This window comes from Nicotiana tabacum, chromosome 16, assembly GCF_000715075.1.
Source record: "Nicotiana tabacum cultivar K326 chromosome 16, ASM71507v2, whole genome shotgun sequence".
Taxonomy (NCBI): Eukaryota; Viridiplantae; Streptophyta; class Magnoliopsida; order Solanales; family Solanaceae; genus Nicotiana; species Nicotiana tabacum.
In genome coordinates this window covers 95,810,252-95,828,044 of record NC_134095.1, presented here as the reverse complement: position 1 = coordinate 95,828,044, position 17,793 = coordinate 95,810,252, and the positions used below count along the sequence as shown (strand labels likewise).

General features: G+C 39.4%; 1 protein-coding gene and 1 non-coding gene across 2 annotated transcripts; one reads left to right on the top strand and one right to left on the bottom strand.

The window, feature by feature from the left end:
- Window positions 1–753: 753 nt before the first annotated feature.
- LOC107809055 (18S ribosomal RNA) lies at window positions 754–1,311 on the top strand. Its single transcript, XR_012700479.1, has one exon. It is a non-coding gene; the product is annotated as an 18S ribosomal RNA (transcript).
- Window positions 1,312–15,148: 13,837 nt separating this feature from the next.
- On the bottom strand, window positions 15,149–15,844 carry LOC142170331 (secreted RxLR effector protein 161-like). Its single transcript, XM_075232218.1, has one exon. It carries the CDS (start codon window positions 15,842–15,844, stop codon window positions 15,149–15,151), a length of 696 nt encoding a protein of 231 aa, XP_075088319.1.
- Between the last annotated feature and the right edge of the window lie 1,949 nt (window positions 15,845–17,793).

Sequence of the window (17,793 nt, the reverse complement as noted above, 5' to 3'; positions counted from 1 at the left end):
AAGCTCAGCATGCATGTAACAATACAGTTAGTTTTGGTGCCTTCTATCTATCTGCTAATGCATACCATGGTTTTGGTGGGTTATTGGTACTCAGGTCTACATATCCCATCTTCTGCATGTGTTATTTCTCTGCTGGATGTTTTCTTGATTTTTCATTCGCTGAAGAAAGGACAAAAATTATCTCATTTTGAAATTTGAGTTAAGACACATAAGAAATGAAGCTTTATACTAAAATGAATGTATTTATATTTCACAGTGGACAGCTCTAGTAATTTGTTTCTTTTCTCCTGAAAACTTCAATTTACCCTTTTTCTAAATCGTCAAAGGTACTTGTTTGATTGTGTCTTACCACTTCTTGTTCTACTGGTTCCGTGAAGTCAGTTTCTGCTGCTGCTGCTACGAATTCTCTTCTTCACGTTTCCTTTATGCTTTTCCCATTCTTTTTTCTGTCGAGGATCTTCAATCTGTATATTGTGCTCAGCCAACATGGGACTAGTTCAGTGCCTCTTGCAAAGAACTGAACGAACTAATGAAAGAAGCGAAAGAACTAACAGAGGACTAAATCTTCTGCCAAGGGTAATCCTGCTCTCATTTTTTTCTTCTACTTGTTACTTGATCCAGTTGATGTACTTTTATCCTAGTCTCAGCCTAGACTTCTTCTATCTGCGAGCCTTCTTTTTCCTTTCCTTTTTATTCTTTCTGCACCTACTCTCTCTCTCTCTCTACTGATCGTGTCTGGTTGCAAATCAGCAACACTACAATTGTACAGCTAGATCATTCATGAAAGTAAAGCATTTATCAATTAATCTTGATTATATTTCTTCATGTTTTGTTTCGTTTAGGAGTTTTGGGGGCTCGAAGACGATCAGATACCGTCCTAGTCTCAACCATAAACGATGCCGACCAGGGATCTGCGGATGTTGCTTTTAGGACTCCGCCGGCACCTTATGAGAAATCAAAGTTTTTGGGTTCCGGGGGGAGTATGGTCGCAAGGCTGAAACTTAAAGGAATTGACGGAAGGGCACCACCAGGAGTGGAGCCTGCGGCTTAATTTGACTCAACACGGGGAAACTTACCAGGTCCAGACATAGTAAGGATTGACAGACTGAGAGCTCTTTCTTGAGGCAATAACAGGTCTGTGATGCCCTTAGATGTTCTGGGCCGCACGCGCGCTACACTGATGTATTCTGTCTAGGAAAAGCTTGTTAGTGGTCTCATCTCTCTGCATTATATTTCTAGTGAGTCTCAACATCAGGATCTCTTGTGCAAGCTGGGAGTGTTCTCACCCTCCAGCTTGTGCAAGGTTCGAAGAAGAAATGGATCCAGGCCCACATACTCGATAGTATTAAGTCTTGTAATATTATTATAGAAAGAGCCATAATTGTAATAGATAGCCATTTTTTATTGTTTTAGTATAAAGAGAAAAGGGCCAGAAATGCCCTTAACCTATTAGAAATGGCTTAAAAATGACCTCCTTCCACCTATGAGTTCAAATTTGCCCTTAATGTTATTTTTAGGCTTAAAAATGTCCCCCTCTTAATGGAAAGATGATGTGGCATTAATGTGCATTTTAATTGAACATATGGCATTTATTTAGTGGTCCTCGTAGATTTTTTCTAACCCAACCAAAGATTCGACCCATCATCTAATAACCCGATGATATTTTTACTTCTCCTTTTGCAGTAATCCATGGAAATTTTTCACATGCTCAATAGAAATATCCTTTCTGGCCGCAACAATGAGTAGATGAACAGTCATCTTGTTTTCACTAGCAAAAGCTTCGGTTCTCCCAACCCAGCTTCTATTATTTCAAATAAGGTTCTTACTTTCCTCTTCTTTCTTCCTTCATTTTCCATCAGCAATAATAGAACACAAATTAAACAAAAATCAGTCTATCAAATTTTCATATATTAAACACAAATTAACCAACACAACAACTGCCATAATTAAGCAACATTAATATTAGAACTAAAAGAGAAAATTATAAGAATTGAAACCAAAAAATTAACTTAAATCGGAGAACTAAAAGAACTAAGATAAAGAAGTAGTATCAAAACATTAGAAGAACTGAAATATATAAAATCTGAACTCAGAAAGCATATGGACAAACAAGGAAGGAAGAAGAGGAAAAAACTGTACTTGAAATAAAAGAGACGAAAATAATGGCAACGGATTTTCCAGAAACTTGGGTTAATTTTAAAAAAAAATCGGGTTATTAGAAGATTGGTCAAATCTTTTGGGTTGAGTTAGAAAAAATTTATTTGGATCACTAAATAAATGTCACATGTTCAATTAAAATACCCATCAATGTCATGTCATCTTTCTGTCAAGAGAGGGGCATTTTTAAGCCTAAAAATAACATTAAGGACAAGTTTGAACTCATAGGTGGAAGGAGGGCATTTTTGAGCCTACGTTAAGGGCATTTTTGGCCCTTTTCCGTAGTATAAATAGGTGAATAATGGTTAAGTTGTACAAGGAGAGACATATTATCAATATACACAGATTTTTCATTTGTCTTTTCTCTCTAGAATATTCGATTTAGGGTTTTCTATCAAAGGAAAATCATGGATTTTGGCTCGATTATCTCCATTCTAACAGAAGTTAACTAAATTTTTGAATATTAAGTCTTTAATTTCTTATTTGAACTATGTGTAACTCTTAATATTTAAGAATTTAAAATCTGTTTTTTCTTACTTGAATTATGTAAAATAACTATACCACTTTTTATTTAATTCATTCGCAAAGAAGAAAAACTGAAAGTTTAAATTCGATTGATTATTATCAAATATCTAATGATATGAATGGATATCATTATGTCGCGAATAAAATTAATCTCTCCGAAGATTGGTTGGTTATTTTGTCGACCGAAAATAAAAATACAAAGGTTGATGTATTAAAGCCAAGATCTGGTTTTCATTATGTTGCCGTTACACTGTTACAAGATATTGTTAAGTACTATCAGTTTGGTTTAGGCATTTCAAGTTTAATAAGGATATATTCAAATTTTGTGAGAGTGTTGAAGATTTTATAGTTATTCCAATACAATCAGCTGCCTGTTGTCATTGAATGTTTAAACTTTATGCATGGCGGATTGAGAGTACTGTAAGAGCTAGGTTCATCTGACGTTCTGACATTGAATACAAATATATGTGAAAAATAATAAAATTTAAATAAATATTAAAATATGAACTCATAATTTTGAAAGTATAGTGCGTTAAATAGTAAGAACTTAGACCATCTCCAACCCTAACACCAATTTCACACTAAAATGGTATAACACCAAATTTACTCCAACCATTACACCATTTTTTACACCAAAAAATGATATTTCTTCTCTCTTCTATATTATATTATTATCTTCTATTTAAATTTTATTTTTTATTTCCTTCAAACAAATACTATCTTTTTTCTTTTTTCCATATTCATTATATATAATTCACATTCACCACTTATATAATCATTTATTACAAAATTATTTTAAAGGATAAATCAACTAAAAGTGAAATCATTGATAAAAGATAATTAAATAAATATTACATCATAGTCAAATTTAATTGACGAACTTGAATTCCATTGACGATCCAAATCTTCGTGAATTTTTACGACAAGAACAAAAACGAATAATCGATAAAAGAAGTCAACAATCTCAACAACCACAAGCACAACAATCATCTACCCCGTTTTCTCAGTATTTTGGTAATTTTAGTGCACCTGAAAATGACATAGGGGATTACTAAACTTATATTTTATGTTTTTTTAATGTAATTTCAATTTTAATGTATCCTCCTTTAATGTACTTTAGTTATAATATATTTTTATTTTATGTATTGTTAATTTTCTTTTTTAAATTTTAGTTTTCACTTTTCAATTTTAGCAACATTAGATATCTTACATTTGCATTTTTTATTTTTAAATAATGGTTATATTTCTTTTTATACAATTATAATAATAATAATAAAATTAACTTATAATTTTATATAAATATAATATATGCAAAAATTAATATATCAAAAAAAATAGGATATAAAATTAAAATTATAAAGATCTTAATATAAAAATTAATTATATACACAATATATGATAAATTAAAAGTTCAAAAAATAAAAAAATGAATAAAATAATAATAAATCAAATTTGGTGTGATGAATAGTATTGCACCAAATTTGGTGCAACACTATTCATGCACTATAATGGTGCAAGATTTGGTGCTCCATTGGAGCAAAAAAAATACCAAATTTGGATTTGGTGCAAAATTTGGTGCAGCCTTGGAGATGGCCTTAGTGGTTGCACCAAATCAAACTAAAACTCATTAATTATAATTTAGTTTCTATGAATCCGATTCTAGCAATATGCTTTAACAAGGTTCTGTAATTCAAGTATACTGGCCAAGTCTAATAATAAGGCATTTATAGAATTTCGTATGACAATATTTCTTTCTTTACTAAGTTAGCTATATAAGATGTCTTATTTTTAATTTTTAGGCATTGACGCATTTTCCTTTATTTTTTTAATTTTATAAAGCATTTTAATTAATATTTATTAAAGCTTTATATTTAATGATATGGGGTTCTGTGATGACCCGATAGGTCATCTTATGTTTTTGAACCTAACTCTGCACTTTGAAGCCTTAAAATCTCATTTTTATCCTCCTTGATTTGCGTGCACAGTTCGGGTGTGTTTCCGGAAAGCTTTCATGTTAAAAACCGAAGAAATTCTTGCTTTCAAAACCATTTGAGTTGACTTTGGTCAACATTTTGGCAAACAGACTCGGATTCATATTTTGACAGTCCCAGTGGGTCCGTATCCTGATTTGGGACTTGGGCGCAAGCCCGGAATCGAATTCGGAAGTCCCTAGCCCGAGATATGGGACTTCGTTGAAATTTGAAAGTTAAAAGCTTAATGAATTTGAAATGTTTGATCCACAGTTGACTTTTTGGATATCCGATCCGTATTTTGGTTTCGGAATTCGGTATAGGTCCAATACCATATTTATGACTTTCTGTGAAATTTGGTGAGAAACGGAGTTGGTTTGACGTGATTCGGATATCCGGTTGTGAAAATAGAAGTTTCAAAGTTTTCTTGAAAATTTCATTTGATTTGGTGCTTAATTCGTAGTTTTAAGTGTTATTTTGGTGATTTGATCGCGCGAGCAAGTTCATATAATATTTTTAGACTTGTGTGCATATTTGGTTTGGATCCCCGAGGGCTCGGGTAAGTTTCGGATAGGCTACGGAGTGAAATTTGACTTAGAAAATGTTGCTGCTGTTTCAGTTCTGTTGCAGGCCTCTAATCTCGCATTTGCAAGATCAGGTATCGCATTTGCGACCTCTGCTGGGTTCGCATTTACGAAGAGTAGCTGTGCCACCACATACTCGCATTTGCGAGGCTAGAGTTCGCATTTGCGTACCTATCCTGTCCGCTTTTGCAAAGGTAGAGTCACATTTGCGGCTCAGTACTAATTTGAGAATCTTCGCATTTGCGAACGGAGGGCCGCATTTGCGAGGGTTGCAGGGTTTGCATTTGCGACAGTTTTATCGCATTTGCGATCACTGGAATTTCTGAAGGAGTTCGCAATTGCGACCTCTTTCTCGAAATTGCGATGCGAACATCGCATTTGCGACATCTGCAACTGGTAAAATATGACTTAGACGGGATTTTTGGTTCATTGTACAAATTTTCAAACTCAAGAACCCTAGAGGCGCTTTTCCAAAGAACTTTTCTTCCCCAAATCATTTGTAAGTGATTCTAAACTAGTTTCTTTTAATCTTTCACTACTTTTCCTAAGATTTCAACCTAAAATCTAGAGTTTTCATGGTGAAAATGGGGGGGGGGGGGGGTTGGTAGAATTAGAAATTTTTGAAAAATAGGGATTTACACCTCAAATTGAGGTCAGATTCCAAAATAAATTATATAATCGGGCTCGGGGGTGAACGGGTAATCGGGTTTTGGTCAGAATTTCGGGTTTGGACCAAGAGGTCCCAGGTGTTGACTTTTATTGATTTTTTTAATGATGACTTAAATTGAGTTCTTTACAATCGTGGGTAGTTCCTAAGGCTTAATTTAAATCGTTTGGTTGGTAAACTACTAGATTCTATTGGTTCAGAGGCTTGTTTGAAAGGCAAAGCGATGGTTGAGCTTTGAGTTCGGTCTTTGGAGCGAGGTAGGTATTGTGGTTAATTAACCTTGACTTGAGGGATTAGGACTTATTTTTTTATTTGCTACGTGTGTAGATGTTGGGTACAACGTATATGTAAGGTGACAAGTACTTATGCGTTGTTGTCGGGTTATAACATGCGGTTGTGACTTGTTCTTGTAATTGTTGCTTTCCTTAATCATATTATCCATGCTTAGACTAGTTAATTGTAAATTGATCGTTCTTATCATGTTTATGAGCTTTGGTGATAATTGATTATGGATTTCGAGTTGAGATTGGTATTATGGGACCGTTGTTGAAGTAAGGATTACACTTGTTGATCCTATCTCCCTATTTTTACTTGTTCATTGTTATGTGGTAAGGAAGAGTGTTAATGCACGGAGGGTGATATCGTGCCGTATGTGAGTGTTAATGCACGAAGGTTGATGTCGTGCCATATTGTGAGTGTTAATGCACGAAGGGTGATGCCGTGCTATATTGTGAGTGTTAATGCACGAAGGGTGATGCCGTGCCATGTTTTGAGAGTTAATGCATGAAGGGTGATGCCGTGTCGTTTATGTTGAATTATATGGTGAGGTTGAGAGCAAAAACACGAAGGGTGATGTCGTGCACTTTTCTTTACTGTGTTTAATTATTTTCACTAGTTCTAGGCATATGGATTGTTCTAGTTATCATTTCTACTGTGCATCTCTAATCTCGTATCCCCCTCAGCATGTCCCCCTCCCGGTATTACTTGTCTAGCTTCTATTTGTTGTTATTTTGTACATATACTATTAAATTACACAGGTTTATTATGTAGGTGTCTTGTCATAGCCTCGTCACTACTTCGTCGAGGTTAGGCTCGACACTTACTAGTACATGCGATCGGTTGTTCAAAATCTATACTCTGCACTTATTGTGCAGATTTTGGTACCGACCCTAGCTGATCGTGAGGTTAGCAGCTGGACTTGTTCATCAGGAGACTCAAGGTAGATGTGTTGGCGTCCGTAGACCCTAGAGTCTCTTCCTAGTCTTATTATTTTACTGTTCTTTTCTTTTAGAACAATGTATTTTCTTTCTGATTCTGTTTGTAGTAAATCATACTAGTTCGTGAGTTATGACTCCAGATCCTAAATGTATCAGATGTTTTGGGTTTTATGTTATTCTGCAAACCAATTTTAGATTCTATTTAGCTTAATTGTTCTTGTTATTAAAATTGGCTAAAGTTGACATTAAGAATCCTCTACCGTTAGCTTGCCTAGCAAGTAAAACATTAGGCGGCATCACGATCCCGAAAGTGAGAATTTCGGGTCATGACAAGTTGGTATTAGAGCTCTAGGTTGCCTAAGCCTTACAATTCACGAGCAAGCTTAGTAGAGTCTAGAGGAATGGTACAGAGATGTCTGTACTTATCTTCCATAGGCTATGAAGTTTAGGAACAAGTTTCACTTCTATTCTTCTCTGTCGTGCGATTTTGGTTCTCTCATTACTAATTGAACTCTTCTACTCTTAATCTCTCGCAGATGGCGAGAACACGCACCTCATCTTTGGCTGGGCAGTAGCTAGAGCCCTAATGGCAGCTCCTACGATGGGTAGAGGTCAAGACCGAGGTCGTGCCAAAGGCCGAGGCAGAGCAAAGCTCAGCCCAGTGCTCGAGTAGCAGCACCAGCAGCGGAGCCTCAAGTGGAGTTTTATGAGGAGGTTCAAGACCAGACTGTGCCAGTTGGACCAGCTTAGGTCTCGGAGGGGTTCATCGCCACCCTAGTGCTTCAGGATGCTTTGGTCCGTTTAGTGGGCCTTATGGAGAGTGTGGCATAGGGCGACACATTCCCTATGGCACCAGCCGTCCCTCAGGATGGGGGAGGAGCACAGACTCCTACTACTCACACTCTGGAGCAGATGTCTCCCCAGTTTCAGACTCTAGCAACTCAGCTAGTAGGGGTAGTTCAGCCGGTAGCTACAACATAGGCCGGTGATGGACCAACTATGTTTTCTGAGGGCTTATTAAGATTGGACAAGTTTACCAAGCTCTTCCCAGTTCACTTCAACGGTGCACCTTTTGAGGACCCATAGGATTATCTTGACCGCTGCCATGAGATGCTGCGGAACATAGGGATATTGAGACCAATGGGGTCGATTTTGCTGTGTTCTAGATGATGGGCTCCGCCAAGAGATGGTGGAAGGACTTTGTATCTACTAGACCACCTAGGTTGCCTGCTCTTACTTGGGACCCGTTCTATCAGATATTCCTTGAGAAGTTCTTTTCTGTCACATTGAGAGAGGACGATCGGAGGCAGTTCGAGCATCTTCAGCAGGGTACTATATCTATCACTTAGTATTAGACTTGATTTGTGGATCTGGCCCATCATGCTATTCTTCTGCTTCCTACCGAGAGAGAGAGGGTGATGAGGTTTATTGAGGGACTTGCTCAGCCTATCAGATTGAAGATGGCTAAGGAGACTGGGTGTGAGATTTCTTTTCAGATAGCTGCCAATGTCGCCAGGCGAGTCGAGATGATTCTAGCACAGAGGGGAGGTCAGGGGTCTTACATGAGGCCTTGTCATTCTGGTGGATTTAGTGGTGCCTCATCTGGAGGAAGGGGTACTTTTGGTAGATGCCATCTTCCCAGGCCATTTCATTCAGCACTCCAGGCATCCCATGGTGCTTCAGGTGGTCGTGGCGCGCATATGCCTTATTCATATCAGCTAGCCTACAGTGTACCACCAGCTCCTATTAGTACGCCTCCGCTTTAGAGTTTTCAAGGTGGTTACTCAGGACGACAAAGTCAGTTTCAGGGTCAGCAGTCACAATAGCCGAGGTCTTGTTATACTTGTTATGATCCGAGGCACATTGTTAGATTTTGCCCTCGAGCATCGAGCAGTTCTCAACATTAGGGTTCTCGTGCCATGGTCCCGGCACCAGGTGCTTCACCGCCCGCTCAGCCAGCTGGGGGTAGGGGTCAGGCAGCTCGAGGTGGAGGTCAGACCATTAGAGGTGGAGGTCAGGACACTAGAGGTGGAGGCCAACCAGCCAGGGCCTGTCCTTGAGATGTAGTTAAGTGGTGGGGCCTAGTCCCGATGCTATGCCTTTCCAGCCAGGCCTGAGGCTGAGTCATCTGGCGCGGTTATCACAGGTACGTTTCAGTTTGCAGTAGAGATGCCTCAGTTCTATTTGATCGGGGTTCTACTTATTCTTACGTGTCATTCTATTTTGCTTCATATTTGATTGTACCTCGTGATTCATTGAGTGCTCCTTGTATGTGTCCACATCCATGGGTGATGCTATTATTGTAGATCGTGTTTATCGTTCGTGTGTGGTTACCATTGGGAGTCTTAATACTCGTGTAGATCTCCTAGATCTCGATATGGTCGATTTTGATGTCATTTTGGGTATGGATTGGCTATCACCTTATCATGCTATATTGGATTGTTACGCTAAGATGTTGACCTTAGCCTTGCCGAGGTTGCCTTGATTAGAATGGAGAGGGACTCCTAGCCATTCTACCAGCAGGGTTATCTCTTATGTGAAGGCTCGACATATGGTCGAGAAGGGGTATCTAGCTTATTTGGCTTATGTCCGTGATTCTAGTGCGGAGGTTCCTTTCATGGATTTAGTACGGGTTATTCGTGAGCTTCCAAAGGTGTTTCCTACAGACTTGCCGGGGATGCCACCCAATAGAGATATCGACTTCTGTATTGATTTGGCTCGGGGCACTCAACCTATTTCTATTCTACCATACCGTATGGCTCCGCCAGAGTTGAAAGAATTGAAGGAGTAGTTACAAGATTTTCTTGATAAAGGATTTATTAGACCCGATTTTATTTGTAAAGAAGAAGGGCATATCAATAAGGATGTGCATAGATTATCGGCATTTGAACAAAGTCACCATCAAGAACAAGTATCCATTGCCGAGGATTGATGACTTATTTGATCACCTTCAGGGTGCCGAGGTATTTTCAAAGATCTATTTGAGGTCTGGCTACCATCAGTTGAGGATTAGGGCATCCGATGTCCCTAAGACAACTTTTCGGACTCGGTATGTTCATTATGAGTTTCTAGTGATGTCATTTGGGTTGACAAATGCCCCAACAACATTTATGGATTTGATGAATCGAGTGTTCAAGCCCTACCTGGATTCCTTTGTGATTGTGTTTATTGATGACATCTTGATCTACTCCCGCAGTCAAGAGGAGCATGACCAGCATCTTCAGATCGTTCTTCAGGCTATGAGAGACAACCAGTTATATGCTAAGTTTTCAAAATGCGAGTTTTGGTTGAGATCAGTTGCTTTCTTGGGGCACGTTATGTCGGCAGAGTGTATTCAAGTAGATCCTAAGAAGATTGAGGCAGTTGGGAACTAGCCTAGACCCACTTAAGCTAAAGATATTCGGAGTTTCTTAGGATTGGCGGGTTATTACCATCAGTTTGTGGAGGGGTTCTCATTTATAGCAGCCCCGTTGACCAGGTTGACCCAGAAGGGTGCCCCGTTCAGACGGTCAGACAAGTATGAGGCGAGCTTTCAGAAGCTCAAGACTGCTTTAACTACAGCGCCGATGTTGGTGTTGCCCATAGGTTCAGGGCCTTATACAGTATATTGTGACGCATCTCATATTGGACTTTGTGCGGTATTGATGCAGGATGGCAGTGTGATTGCATATGCGTCACGGCAAATGAAGGTTCACGGGAAGAATTAGCCTGTTCATGACTTAGAGCTGGTAGCCATTGTTCATGCGCTGAAGATTTGGAGGCACTATCTTAACGGCGTGTCGTGAGAGGTATTCACAGATCATCGGAGTTTGCAGTACTTGTTCAAACAAAAGGAGCTCAATTTGAGTCATAGGAGGTGGTTGGAGCTATTGAAAGATTATGATATCACCATCTTGTATCATCCTGGGAAGGCCAATGTGGTGGCTGATGCTTTGAGTAGGAAGTCAGTGAGTATGGGCAGCCTTGCGTACATTCCATTCGGTGGGAGACCGCTTGCATTATGTTAGTTTGTATGAGTCCACCAAACAGTAGAGTACCTGGTCCTCTACGAGATTCTGCTGAGAATGCTAATAAACTGTAAGTAAATGAGACAAGGGATTTTTACGTGGAAAAATCCCACACAAGGTGACCAAAAATCACGACCTACACCTGTAGGCTTTTAACTTCACTAACTTATAAAAACCTATTACAAGCCACTTTTTAATGACTCCATTACAAAGAATTCAACTCAACTAATTTTTGGTACTCTTACCACAAGCCACTTTGTGACTCCCTAGTTACAAAGACTTTCACTAACTTGTGATGCTCTCACCACAAACCACTTTGTCACTCTACAATTACAAAGGCTTTTGCTTATGACTAGACCTAGTCACAACATAAACTCAAATAGTTTATAGATTTTACAAGAAGATTCCTAATCAACACTTCTAGCTAAGCAATTTAGGAAATACAATAATTACAATAACAAAGTTACATCTCAACTAAGGACAACAAAATACTGACTTTAGGAACTGGTCCGTAGTAGCGTTCAACTTTGTTCTTCAAGCTTGTGAGAATTGATTTCTCTATTTTTGCAAAAGGCTTGAATAAGAAACTGAAACATTCAAGTGATGTTTCAATATAACCTCATTGTTGGTACACCTTGATCACATCACTTAAATGATGCGATCACTTTAGTTGGTCAAGGAATGAGTGGGCACTGGAAACAGTGCAGGATGTCATTTCGTTTCCAGTTGTGTCCAATTGACTTTGTATTACTATGAGGGAATCACAAGGGTATCAGGTCCTTGTTTGGTTTCCTAGCTCCTGAAGTTGTAGCAGTACATATTTAGCTGGAATCCGTCAAACTTGCAGTATAGTCCAAGTGGGTTAGGTTCCTTATCTGGTTCTTAACAGTAAATTTGTTAGATCATCAAAACATAAGGCAAGGACATTTAAAACCCATCAATTTCCCCCTTTTTGATGATGATAAACTTAACATTGATAACGTGGATTTAGAGCAGTGAGAACCAGATTAAGTAATAGGAGAACACAAGTTTCACAATTAGTTCCCCTTTACTTTATGCCTTCCTTATTTCTCATTTTAACTACTACACATTTTTGAGAACCAGATTAAGTAAAAGTTCCACAATTAGTTCCCCCTGACTTTATTCCCCCTTTTGGCATCATTAAAACGGCACAAATAGATAAACAACATAAAGAAGTCTAGCCGAGCTAACTCATGCCACATATGTGCACACAACATGATAGAGAAGAGAAACATAGAAATTAAGCATTGAGATAATAAAAGAGGATAGATTTGATACTGATGAAAATTTTATATGCCTTTTCTTAAAAAGCAACGACAACATTGGACTGTTAAGACGGGAGCAACACTGTTTCATCCCAACCATATAAAAAAACAAAAACAAAACATCTGCCAAACAAGAAAAACTTTAAAAAAACATTTCCAGAAACTAGTCACTGAAGGGGTAATTAGGGGGCACTAGGAGTAAAGGGCTTGGAAGCTGCAGCAAGTGTTTGCATAACAAGGTCTATTCGGGCATTGGCCGACTTTTGCTCATTGAGCAGTTCTGCTTTCAGGTTCTCTACTTGCACCCTGAGATCAGGATTCTCTTTTGTCAAATGAGATACTTCATCATTTGACGCCAGAACCCTTTGGGCTTGCTGACCTTCCAGGATAGCATTCCTGGTCTTCAACCGACGAATTTCCTCAGCTACACTATTCCGAGCATTAATAAGCTGTGAGACGGTTGATGTACTTCTTAGTCCCCCATTCTTTTCTATGCACTTGCATTCTTCCAAAGTTGTCTGTGAGAGAGTCTGCTTCTTAGTCCCCACCTTTCCTGGCCCCAGTGGCACTTCAAAGAATTTAAACACTCGCGTAAGCAAGAACCCATAGGGAAGGCCATGATTACCATCTTTGAAGGTGGAAACCTTTTACATGTGTTCAATCATAATAGTAGGCAGACTCATAGGAGTAAAGCTATCTAGTTGCTCCATCAAGAACAAGTCAGACTTAGAAGTCACTAACCTCCTCTCAGCTCGAGGCAATAGAACTTTGTTAACTAATTCGAACAACAACTGATAGACAGAAAGTAGTGATTTCTTATGGATCTGGTCCCCCTTCTGGTTTGCATTGTCTTTTACCACGGCATTTTTGAAGTTAAACTGACACACATCCTTTACACTAGACACACCAGTTGTAGGAACTTTAAGAATCTCTCCAAGCAACTTTATATCGAACACGATGCCCACTCCATTCACCACAGCATAGATATGGTCTGTCTCAACGGGAAAGAGGCTAGCAAAGAAGCTTTGTACCTCATCCTCATATACCTTAGGTGCATCTATTTGGAATAGATGTGCCCATCGTTGAAATTTGACCATTTCAAGAATTTGTCGCATACCAGCCATCTCAGAGATTGTTGGGTCAAAAGTACGACCCAGCAGAACCTTTTGGTGCCTCAGGTGTTCTGAGATGAGGATGACTTCACTTCTCATCCTCTTCACAGAACCAAGGTCTCGAACAATTTCAGACTTGTGTTTGTCGGACTTCTCACCACTTAATTTCCCTTTTCCCTTGGATTTGACCAACACATCCTCATCAAACATCGAGAACTCACTCACCACCTCCTTCAACTTAGAGCTAGAAGTTGACCCCTTCTCTATTGAAGCATGCTACTTCTTTTTTTGAGACCGTCTAACCAGTGAATTAGGTTCATCTAGGGTTTCCTCTTCCATCTCTACCACAAGAATCCCTTTATCACTTACGGGCACATCATCTTTCACCGCTTCTGCCTTTGCTTTTTACTACTTTTTCTGCTCTTTTGAAGGGCAGAGTCGTTGGCCTCCTTAGCTTGCAATCTGGTAGTAGGTCATTTGATGGAGGGCTCAAGAGTGGATACAACCCTCCACTTAACTATGAACGCATCATAAGCCACATTATCTAGATCCTCCTCATCACTGGACCTCATATCAGGTACCTGTATGTCCAAAGGCACAATAGAGAATGCAGGAGCAGAACTGTCCTGGTCATGAGAATCCTGACCTAGGTCCTCCGGAAAAGGATCAGGTTCCTCATGTGAGGTCCCAGTAGCTTCTGCTAGTGCAGCGCCTTCAGCATTTACAATAGCCCATTCGTCCCCCCACACCTTATACCTCATTTTTTTGAGAGATGATCTCATGCAGTACACTATCAGTAGACACCATAAAGACAGTTACAACATTGTCTACCTCAATTGGCACTACTGCCACTACGGAATTGGTAGCAACAATGGCAGAACCCTCTGTGACCTCAGGATTTTGACCTTGTTCTCCACTTGATCTTTGACTAATGGGATTCTCAGAAGATGGAGAGAATGGATCAACAATTTTAGGGGTTTCTGAAATATAGAGAGATGGAGAATCTGGGTGAGGTATGATTTCAGCTTGAAGGGTAAGAGTGGGTAAGAAAGGCTCAGTAGAGACGGAAGTCTCCATAGGCTTATCAGTAGTAGGTACGACTGAGGCAGGGAGGTCGGAGTTTGTCTCAGCCATTGAAAAAATGGTGTGAAAATGCTTTGGGAAGTTCTAATGGAGGACTTATGGTTAGGGAGAAGAGGAAAAGGTTTTTTATGAGGAGAGGATAATTATAAAGAGAGAGGAATAGGCAACGGTTCTGAAACAACGGTTGGGCGTGGAGAAGTGCAACATTTTAGAGGGAGATGGAACAATTTGAAATGAAGAGACGTGACAGCAGGATCTAAAACGTTGAATGACATGGCAGTTGTGTTTTGTACCTTTTTAAGATGTGTATTAAAGGATGCACAGAACTACTAACCTTTGGTACAAGAACCAGGTTCTTGACCTGTTATTTGAAAAAATTAATCCTCGTTTATCTTCCATGCACTGCATCTACAACTTCTATACTCATTATGCGTATTTACCTGCAACGGTATTGAAGTGAGTTAGACAACGCCAGAAAACACTTTTAGCCAATTTTTCTTGGAGATGGTTTTCATAGCCAAATAATGGGGATTCAGGTTCTCAATTGGGCTTTAAAAGCCCCAACTTCACTCTTTTTCTTTCAAAATGTTCCCTACTTAATGCCTTTGTAAAGATGTCTACAATTTGATCTTCTGTGCTACAGAACTTCATGCATATCAATCCTTTCTCCACATTGTCCCTCATAAAGTGATGCCTCACATCAATATGCTTGGTCTTTTTGTGTTGAACTAGATTCTTGGCCTTGTTGAGTGTACTTGTGTTATCATATAGAAGTGGAACACTCTCAGTGAGTACCCCAAAGTCCTTCAGTTGCTGCTTGATCCATAAAAGTTGTGCACAACAGGATGCTGCGGCTACATATTCAGCCTCAACTATTGAAAGAGCCACTGAGTTTTGCTTCCTTGTGCCCCGAGAGATGAGACATGAACCTAGGAAATGAGCCATTCTAGAAGTTCTCTTCCTATCTATAAGATAACCTGCATAGTCTATATCAGCATATCCAATGAGGTTAAAACTGTTACCTGTGGGATAATAAAGGACCAGGTCCTGTGTTCCTTTAAGATATCTCAGAATTCTTTTGGCTTCCTTCAAATGAGATTCCTTGGGATTTGATTGAAACCTTGCACATAGCCCCACACTGAAGACAATATCAGGTCTACTACCAATAAGATAGAGAAGAGACCCAATAATACCTCTATACATGGTTTGATTCATAGGAGACCCTGTTTCATCCATGTCCAGTCGAGTGGCCGTAGCAATGTGAGTGTCTATCACTTTTGATGCTTTCATGTCAAACCTCTTCAAGAGTTCCCTGATGTATTTTTGCTGACAAATGAATGTACCCTTTGGGGACTGTTTTACTTGAAGACCCGAGAAGAAGTTCAGTTCCCCCATCATACTCATTTCAAACTCACTTCCCATGAGTTTTGCAAATTCCTCACACAGAGAATCAGTTGTTGCACCAAAAATGATATCATCAACATAGACCTGAACAATGAGCAGGTTCCTTCCCCGTTTCTTTAGAAACAAGGTGTTGTCAATTTTCCCTCTTTTAAAGCCATTTTCTAAGAGGAACTTTGACAGCCTTTCATACCAATCTAGAGGAGCCTGCTTCAGCCCGTACAATTCTTTGTCCAGTTTAAAAACATATTTAGGGTGTTCATGACATTCAAACACCGGAGGTTGCTTCACATAGACTTTTTCCTTTAGAAGTCCATTCAAAAATGCACTGTTGACATCCATTTGGAACAAGGTGAATTCCATATGATATGCCAAAGCGATTAGAATTCTAATAGCTTCCATGCGAGTGACCGGAGCAACGTTTCATCATAGTCAATCCCTTCCTCCTGATTGTAGCCTTGAACCACTAGCCTAGCCTTGTTCCTTGTGGTAATTCCATGTTCATCAAGCTTGTTTCTGAATGCCCACCTGGTTCCTACAATGGTTCAATCTGAGGGTCTGGGTACCAGGTGCCAAACATAGTTCCTTTCAAACAGATGTAACTTGTCTTGCATGGCTGTAATCCAGTCGACATCTTTCAAGGCTTCTTTAATATTCTTGGGTTCTATTTGGGAGAGAAAAGCTGAGAAGGCAAGTGAATTTTTGGCCTTTGATCTAGTTTGTACTCCGGAATCTAGAGGAGTAATGATGTTGTCCATTGGATGAGAGCTTTGGTGTCTCTAGTTAGATGTCTGAGGTTCATTTTGAGAGGATGTGGGTACGTTTGGCTAGTTTTCCAGCATTCTTCTCTCAGGTGCTAGTGGAGTTCCCTGAACTGCATCAACCACTCTTTCTTCAGCTTCAGTGGTTGTAATTGAAGTACTTAGCTCCATTGGAGATGAGGCAATATTATCTTCACTCAGCTCTTTTACTTGACTCATCATATCTGCCTTTCTGTTTGTCATGTCAATGACTTTACCAGGGACTAGTAAGGGTTCTCCATCTTGATCTTCTTCAGCACTCTTCTCACAGAATGGATATGACTCATCAAAAATAACATGAACACTTTCCTCAACACATTGAGTCCGCTTATTATATATATTGTAACACTTGCTTTGAGAAGAGTAGCCCAGAAATATTCCTTTATCACTCTTGGTATCGAATTTACCAAGCTGATCCTTTCCATTGTTGAGAACATAGCATTTGCACCCAAATGTTCTTAGGTGAGTCAAGTTGGGTTTCCTTCCATTCAACAATTCATAGAGGGTTTTGTTCAGAAGTGATCTGATCATGCACCTGTTCACCAAGTAGCAGGCAGTGTTGACAGCTTCAACCCAGAAGTTCTTTGCAATTCCACTATCGATTAGCATTGTTCTTTCCATCTCTTCCAGAGTTCTGTTCTTCCTTTCTACTACTCCATTTTGCTGGGGAGTTCTGGGAGTTGAGAAGTTGTAAGTGATGCCATTTTCATTGTAGAACTCATCAAATTTGACATTGTCAAATTCTATCCCATGATTTGATCTAATGCATGCGACTCTGGACTCCATCTTCACCTGGATTTTCTTCACAAAAGCCACGAACACCTCAACAGTTTCATCTTTAGTTCTAAGAAACAGAGTCCATGTAAATCTTGAGTAGTCATCCACTATCACAAAAATGTATCTTTTTCCTCTTCTACTCTGCACTTTCATAGGGCCATATAGATCCATATGCAGAAGCTCTAGTGGCTTTGAGGTGCTCACATC

What these genes read in the sequence shown, in the direction of transcription:
- LOC142170331 (XM_075232218.1), bottom strand. Translation starts at nt 15,844, where the DNA reads ATGGATGAAACAGGGTCTCCTATGAATCAAACCATGTATAGAGGTATT.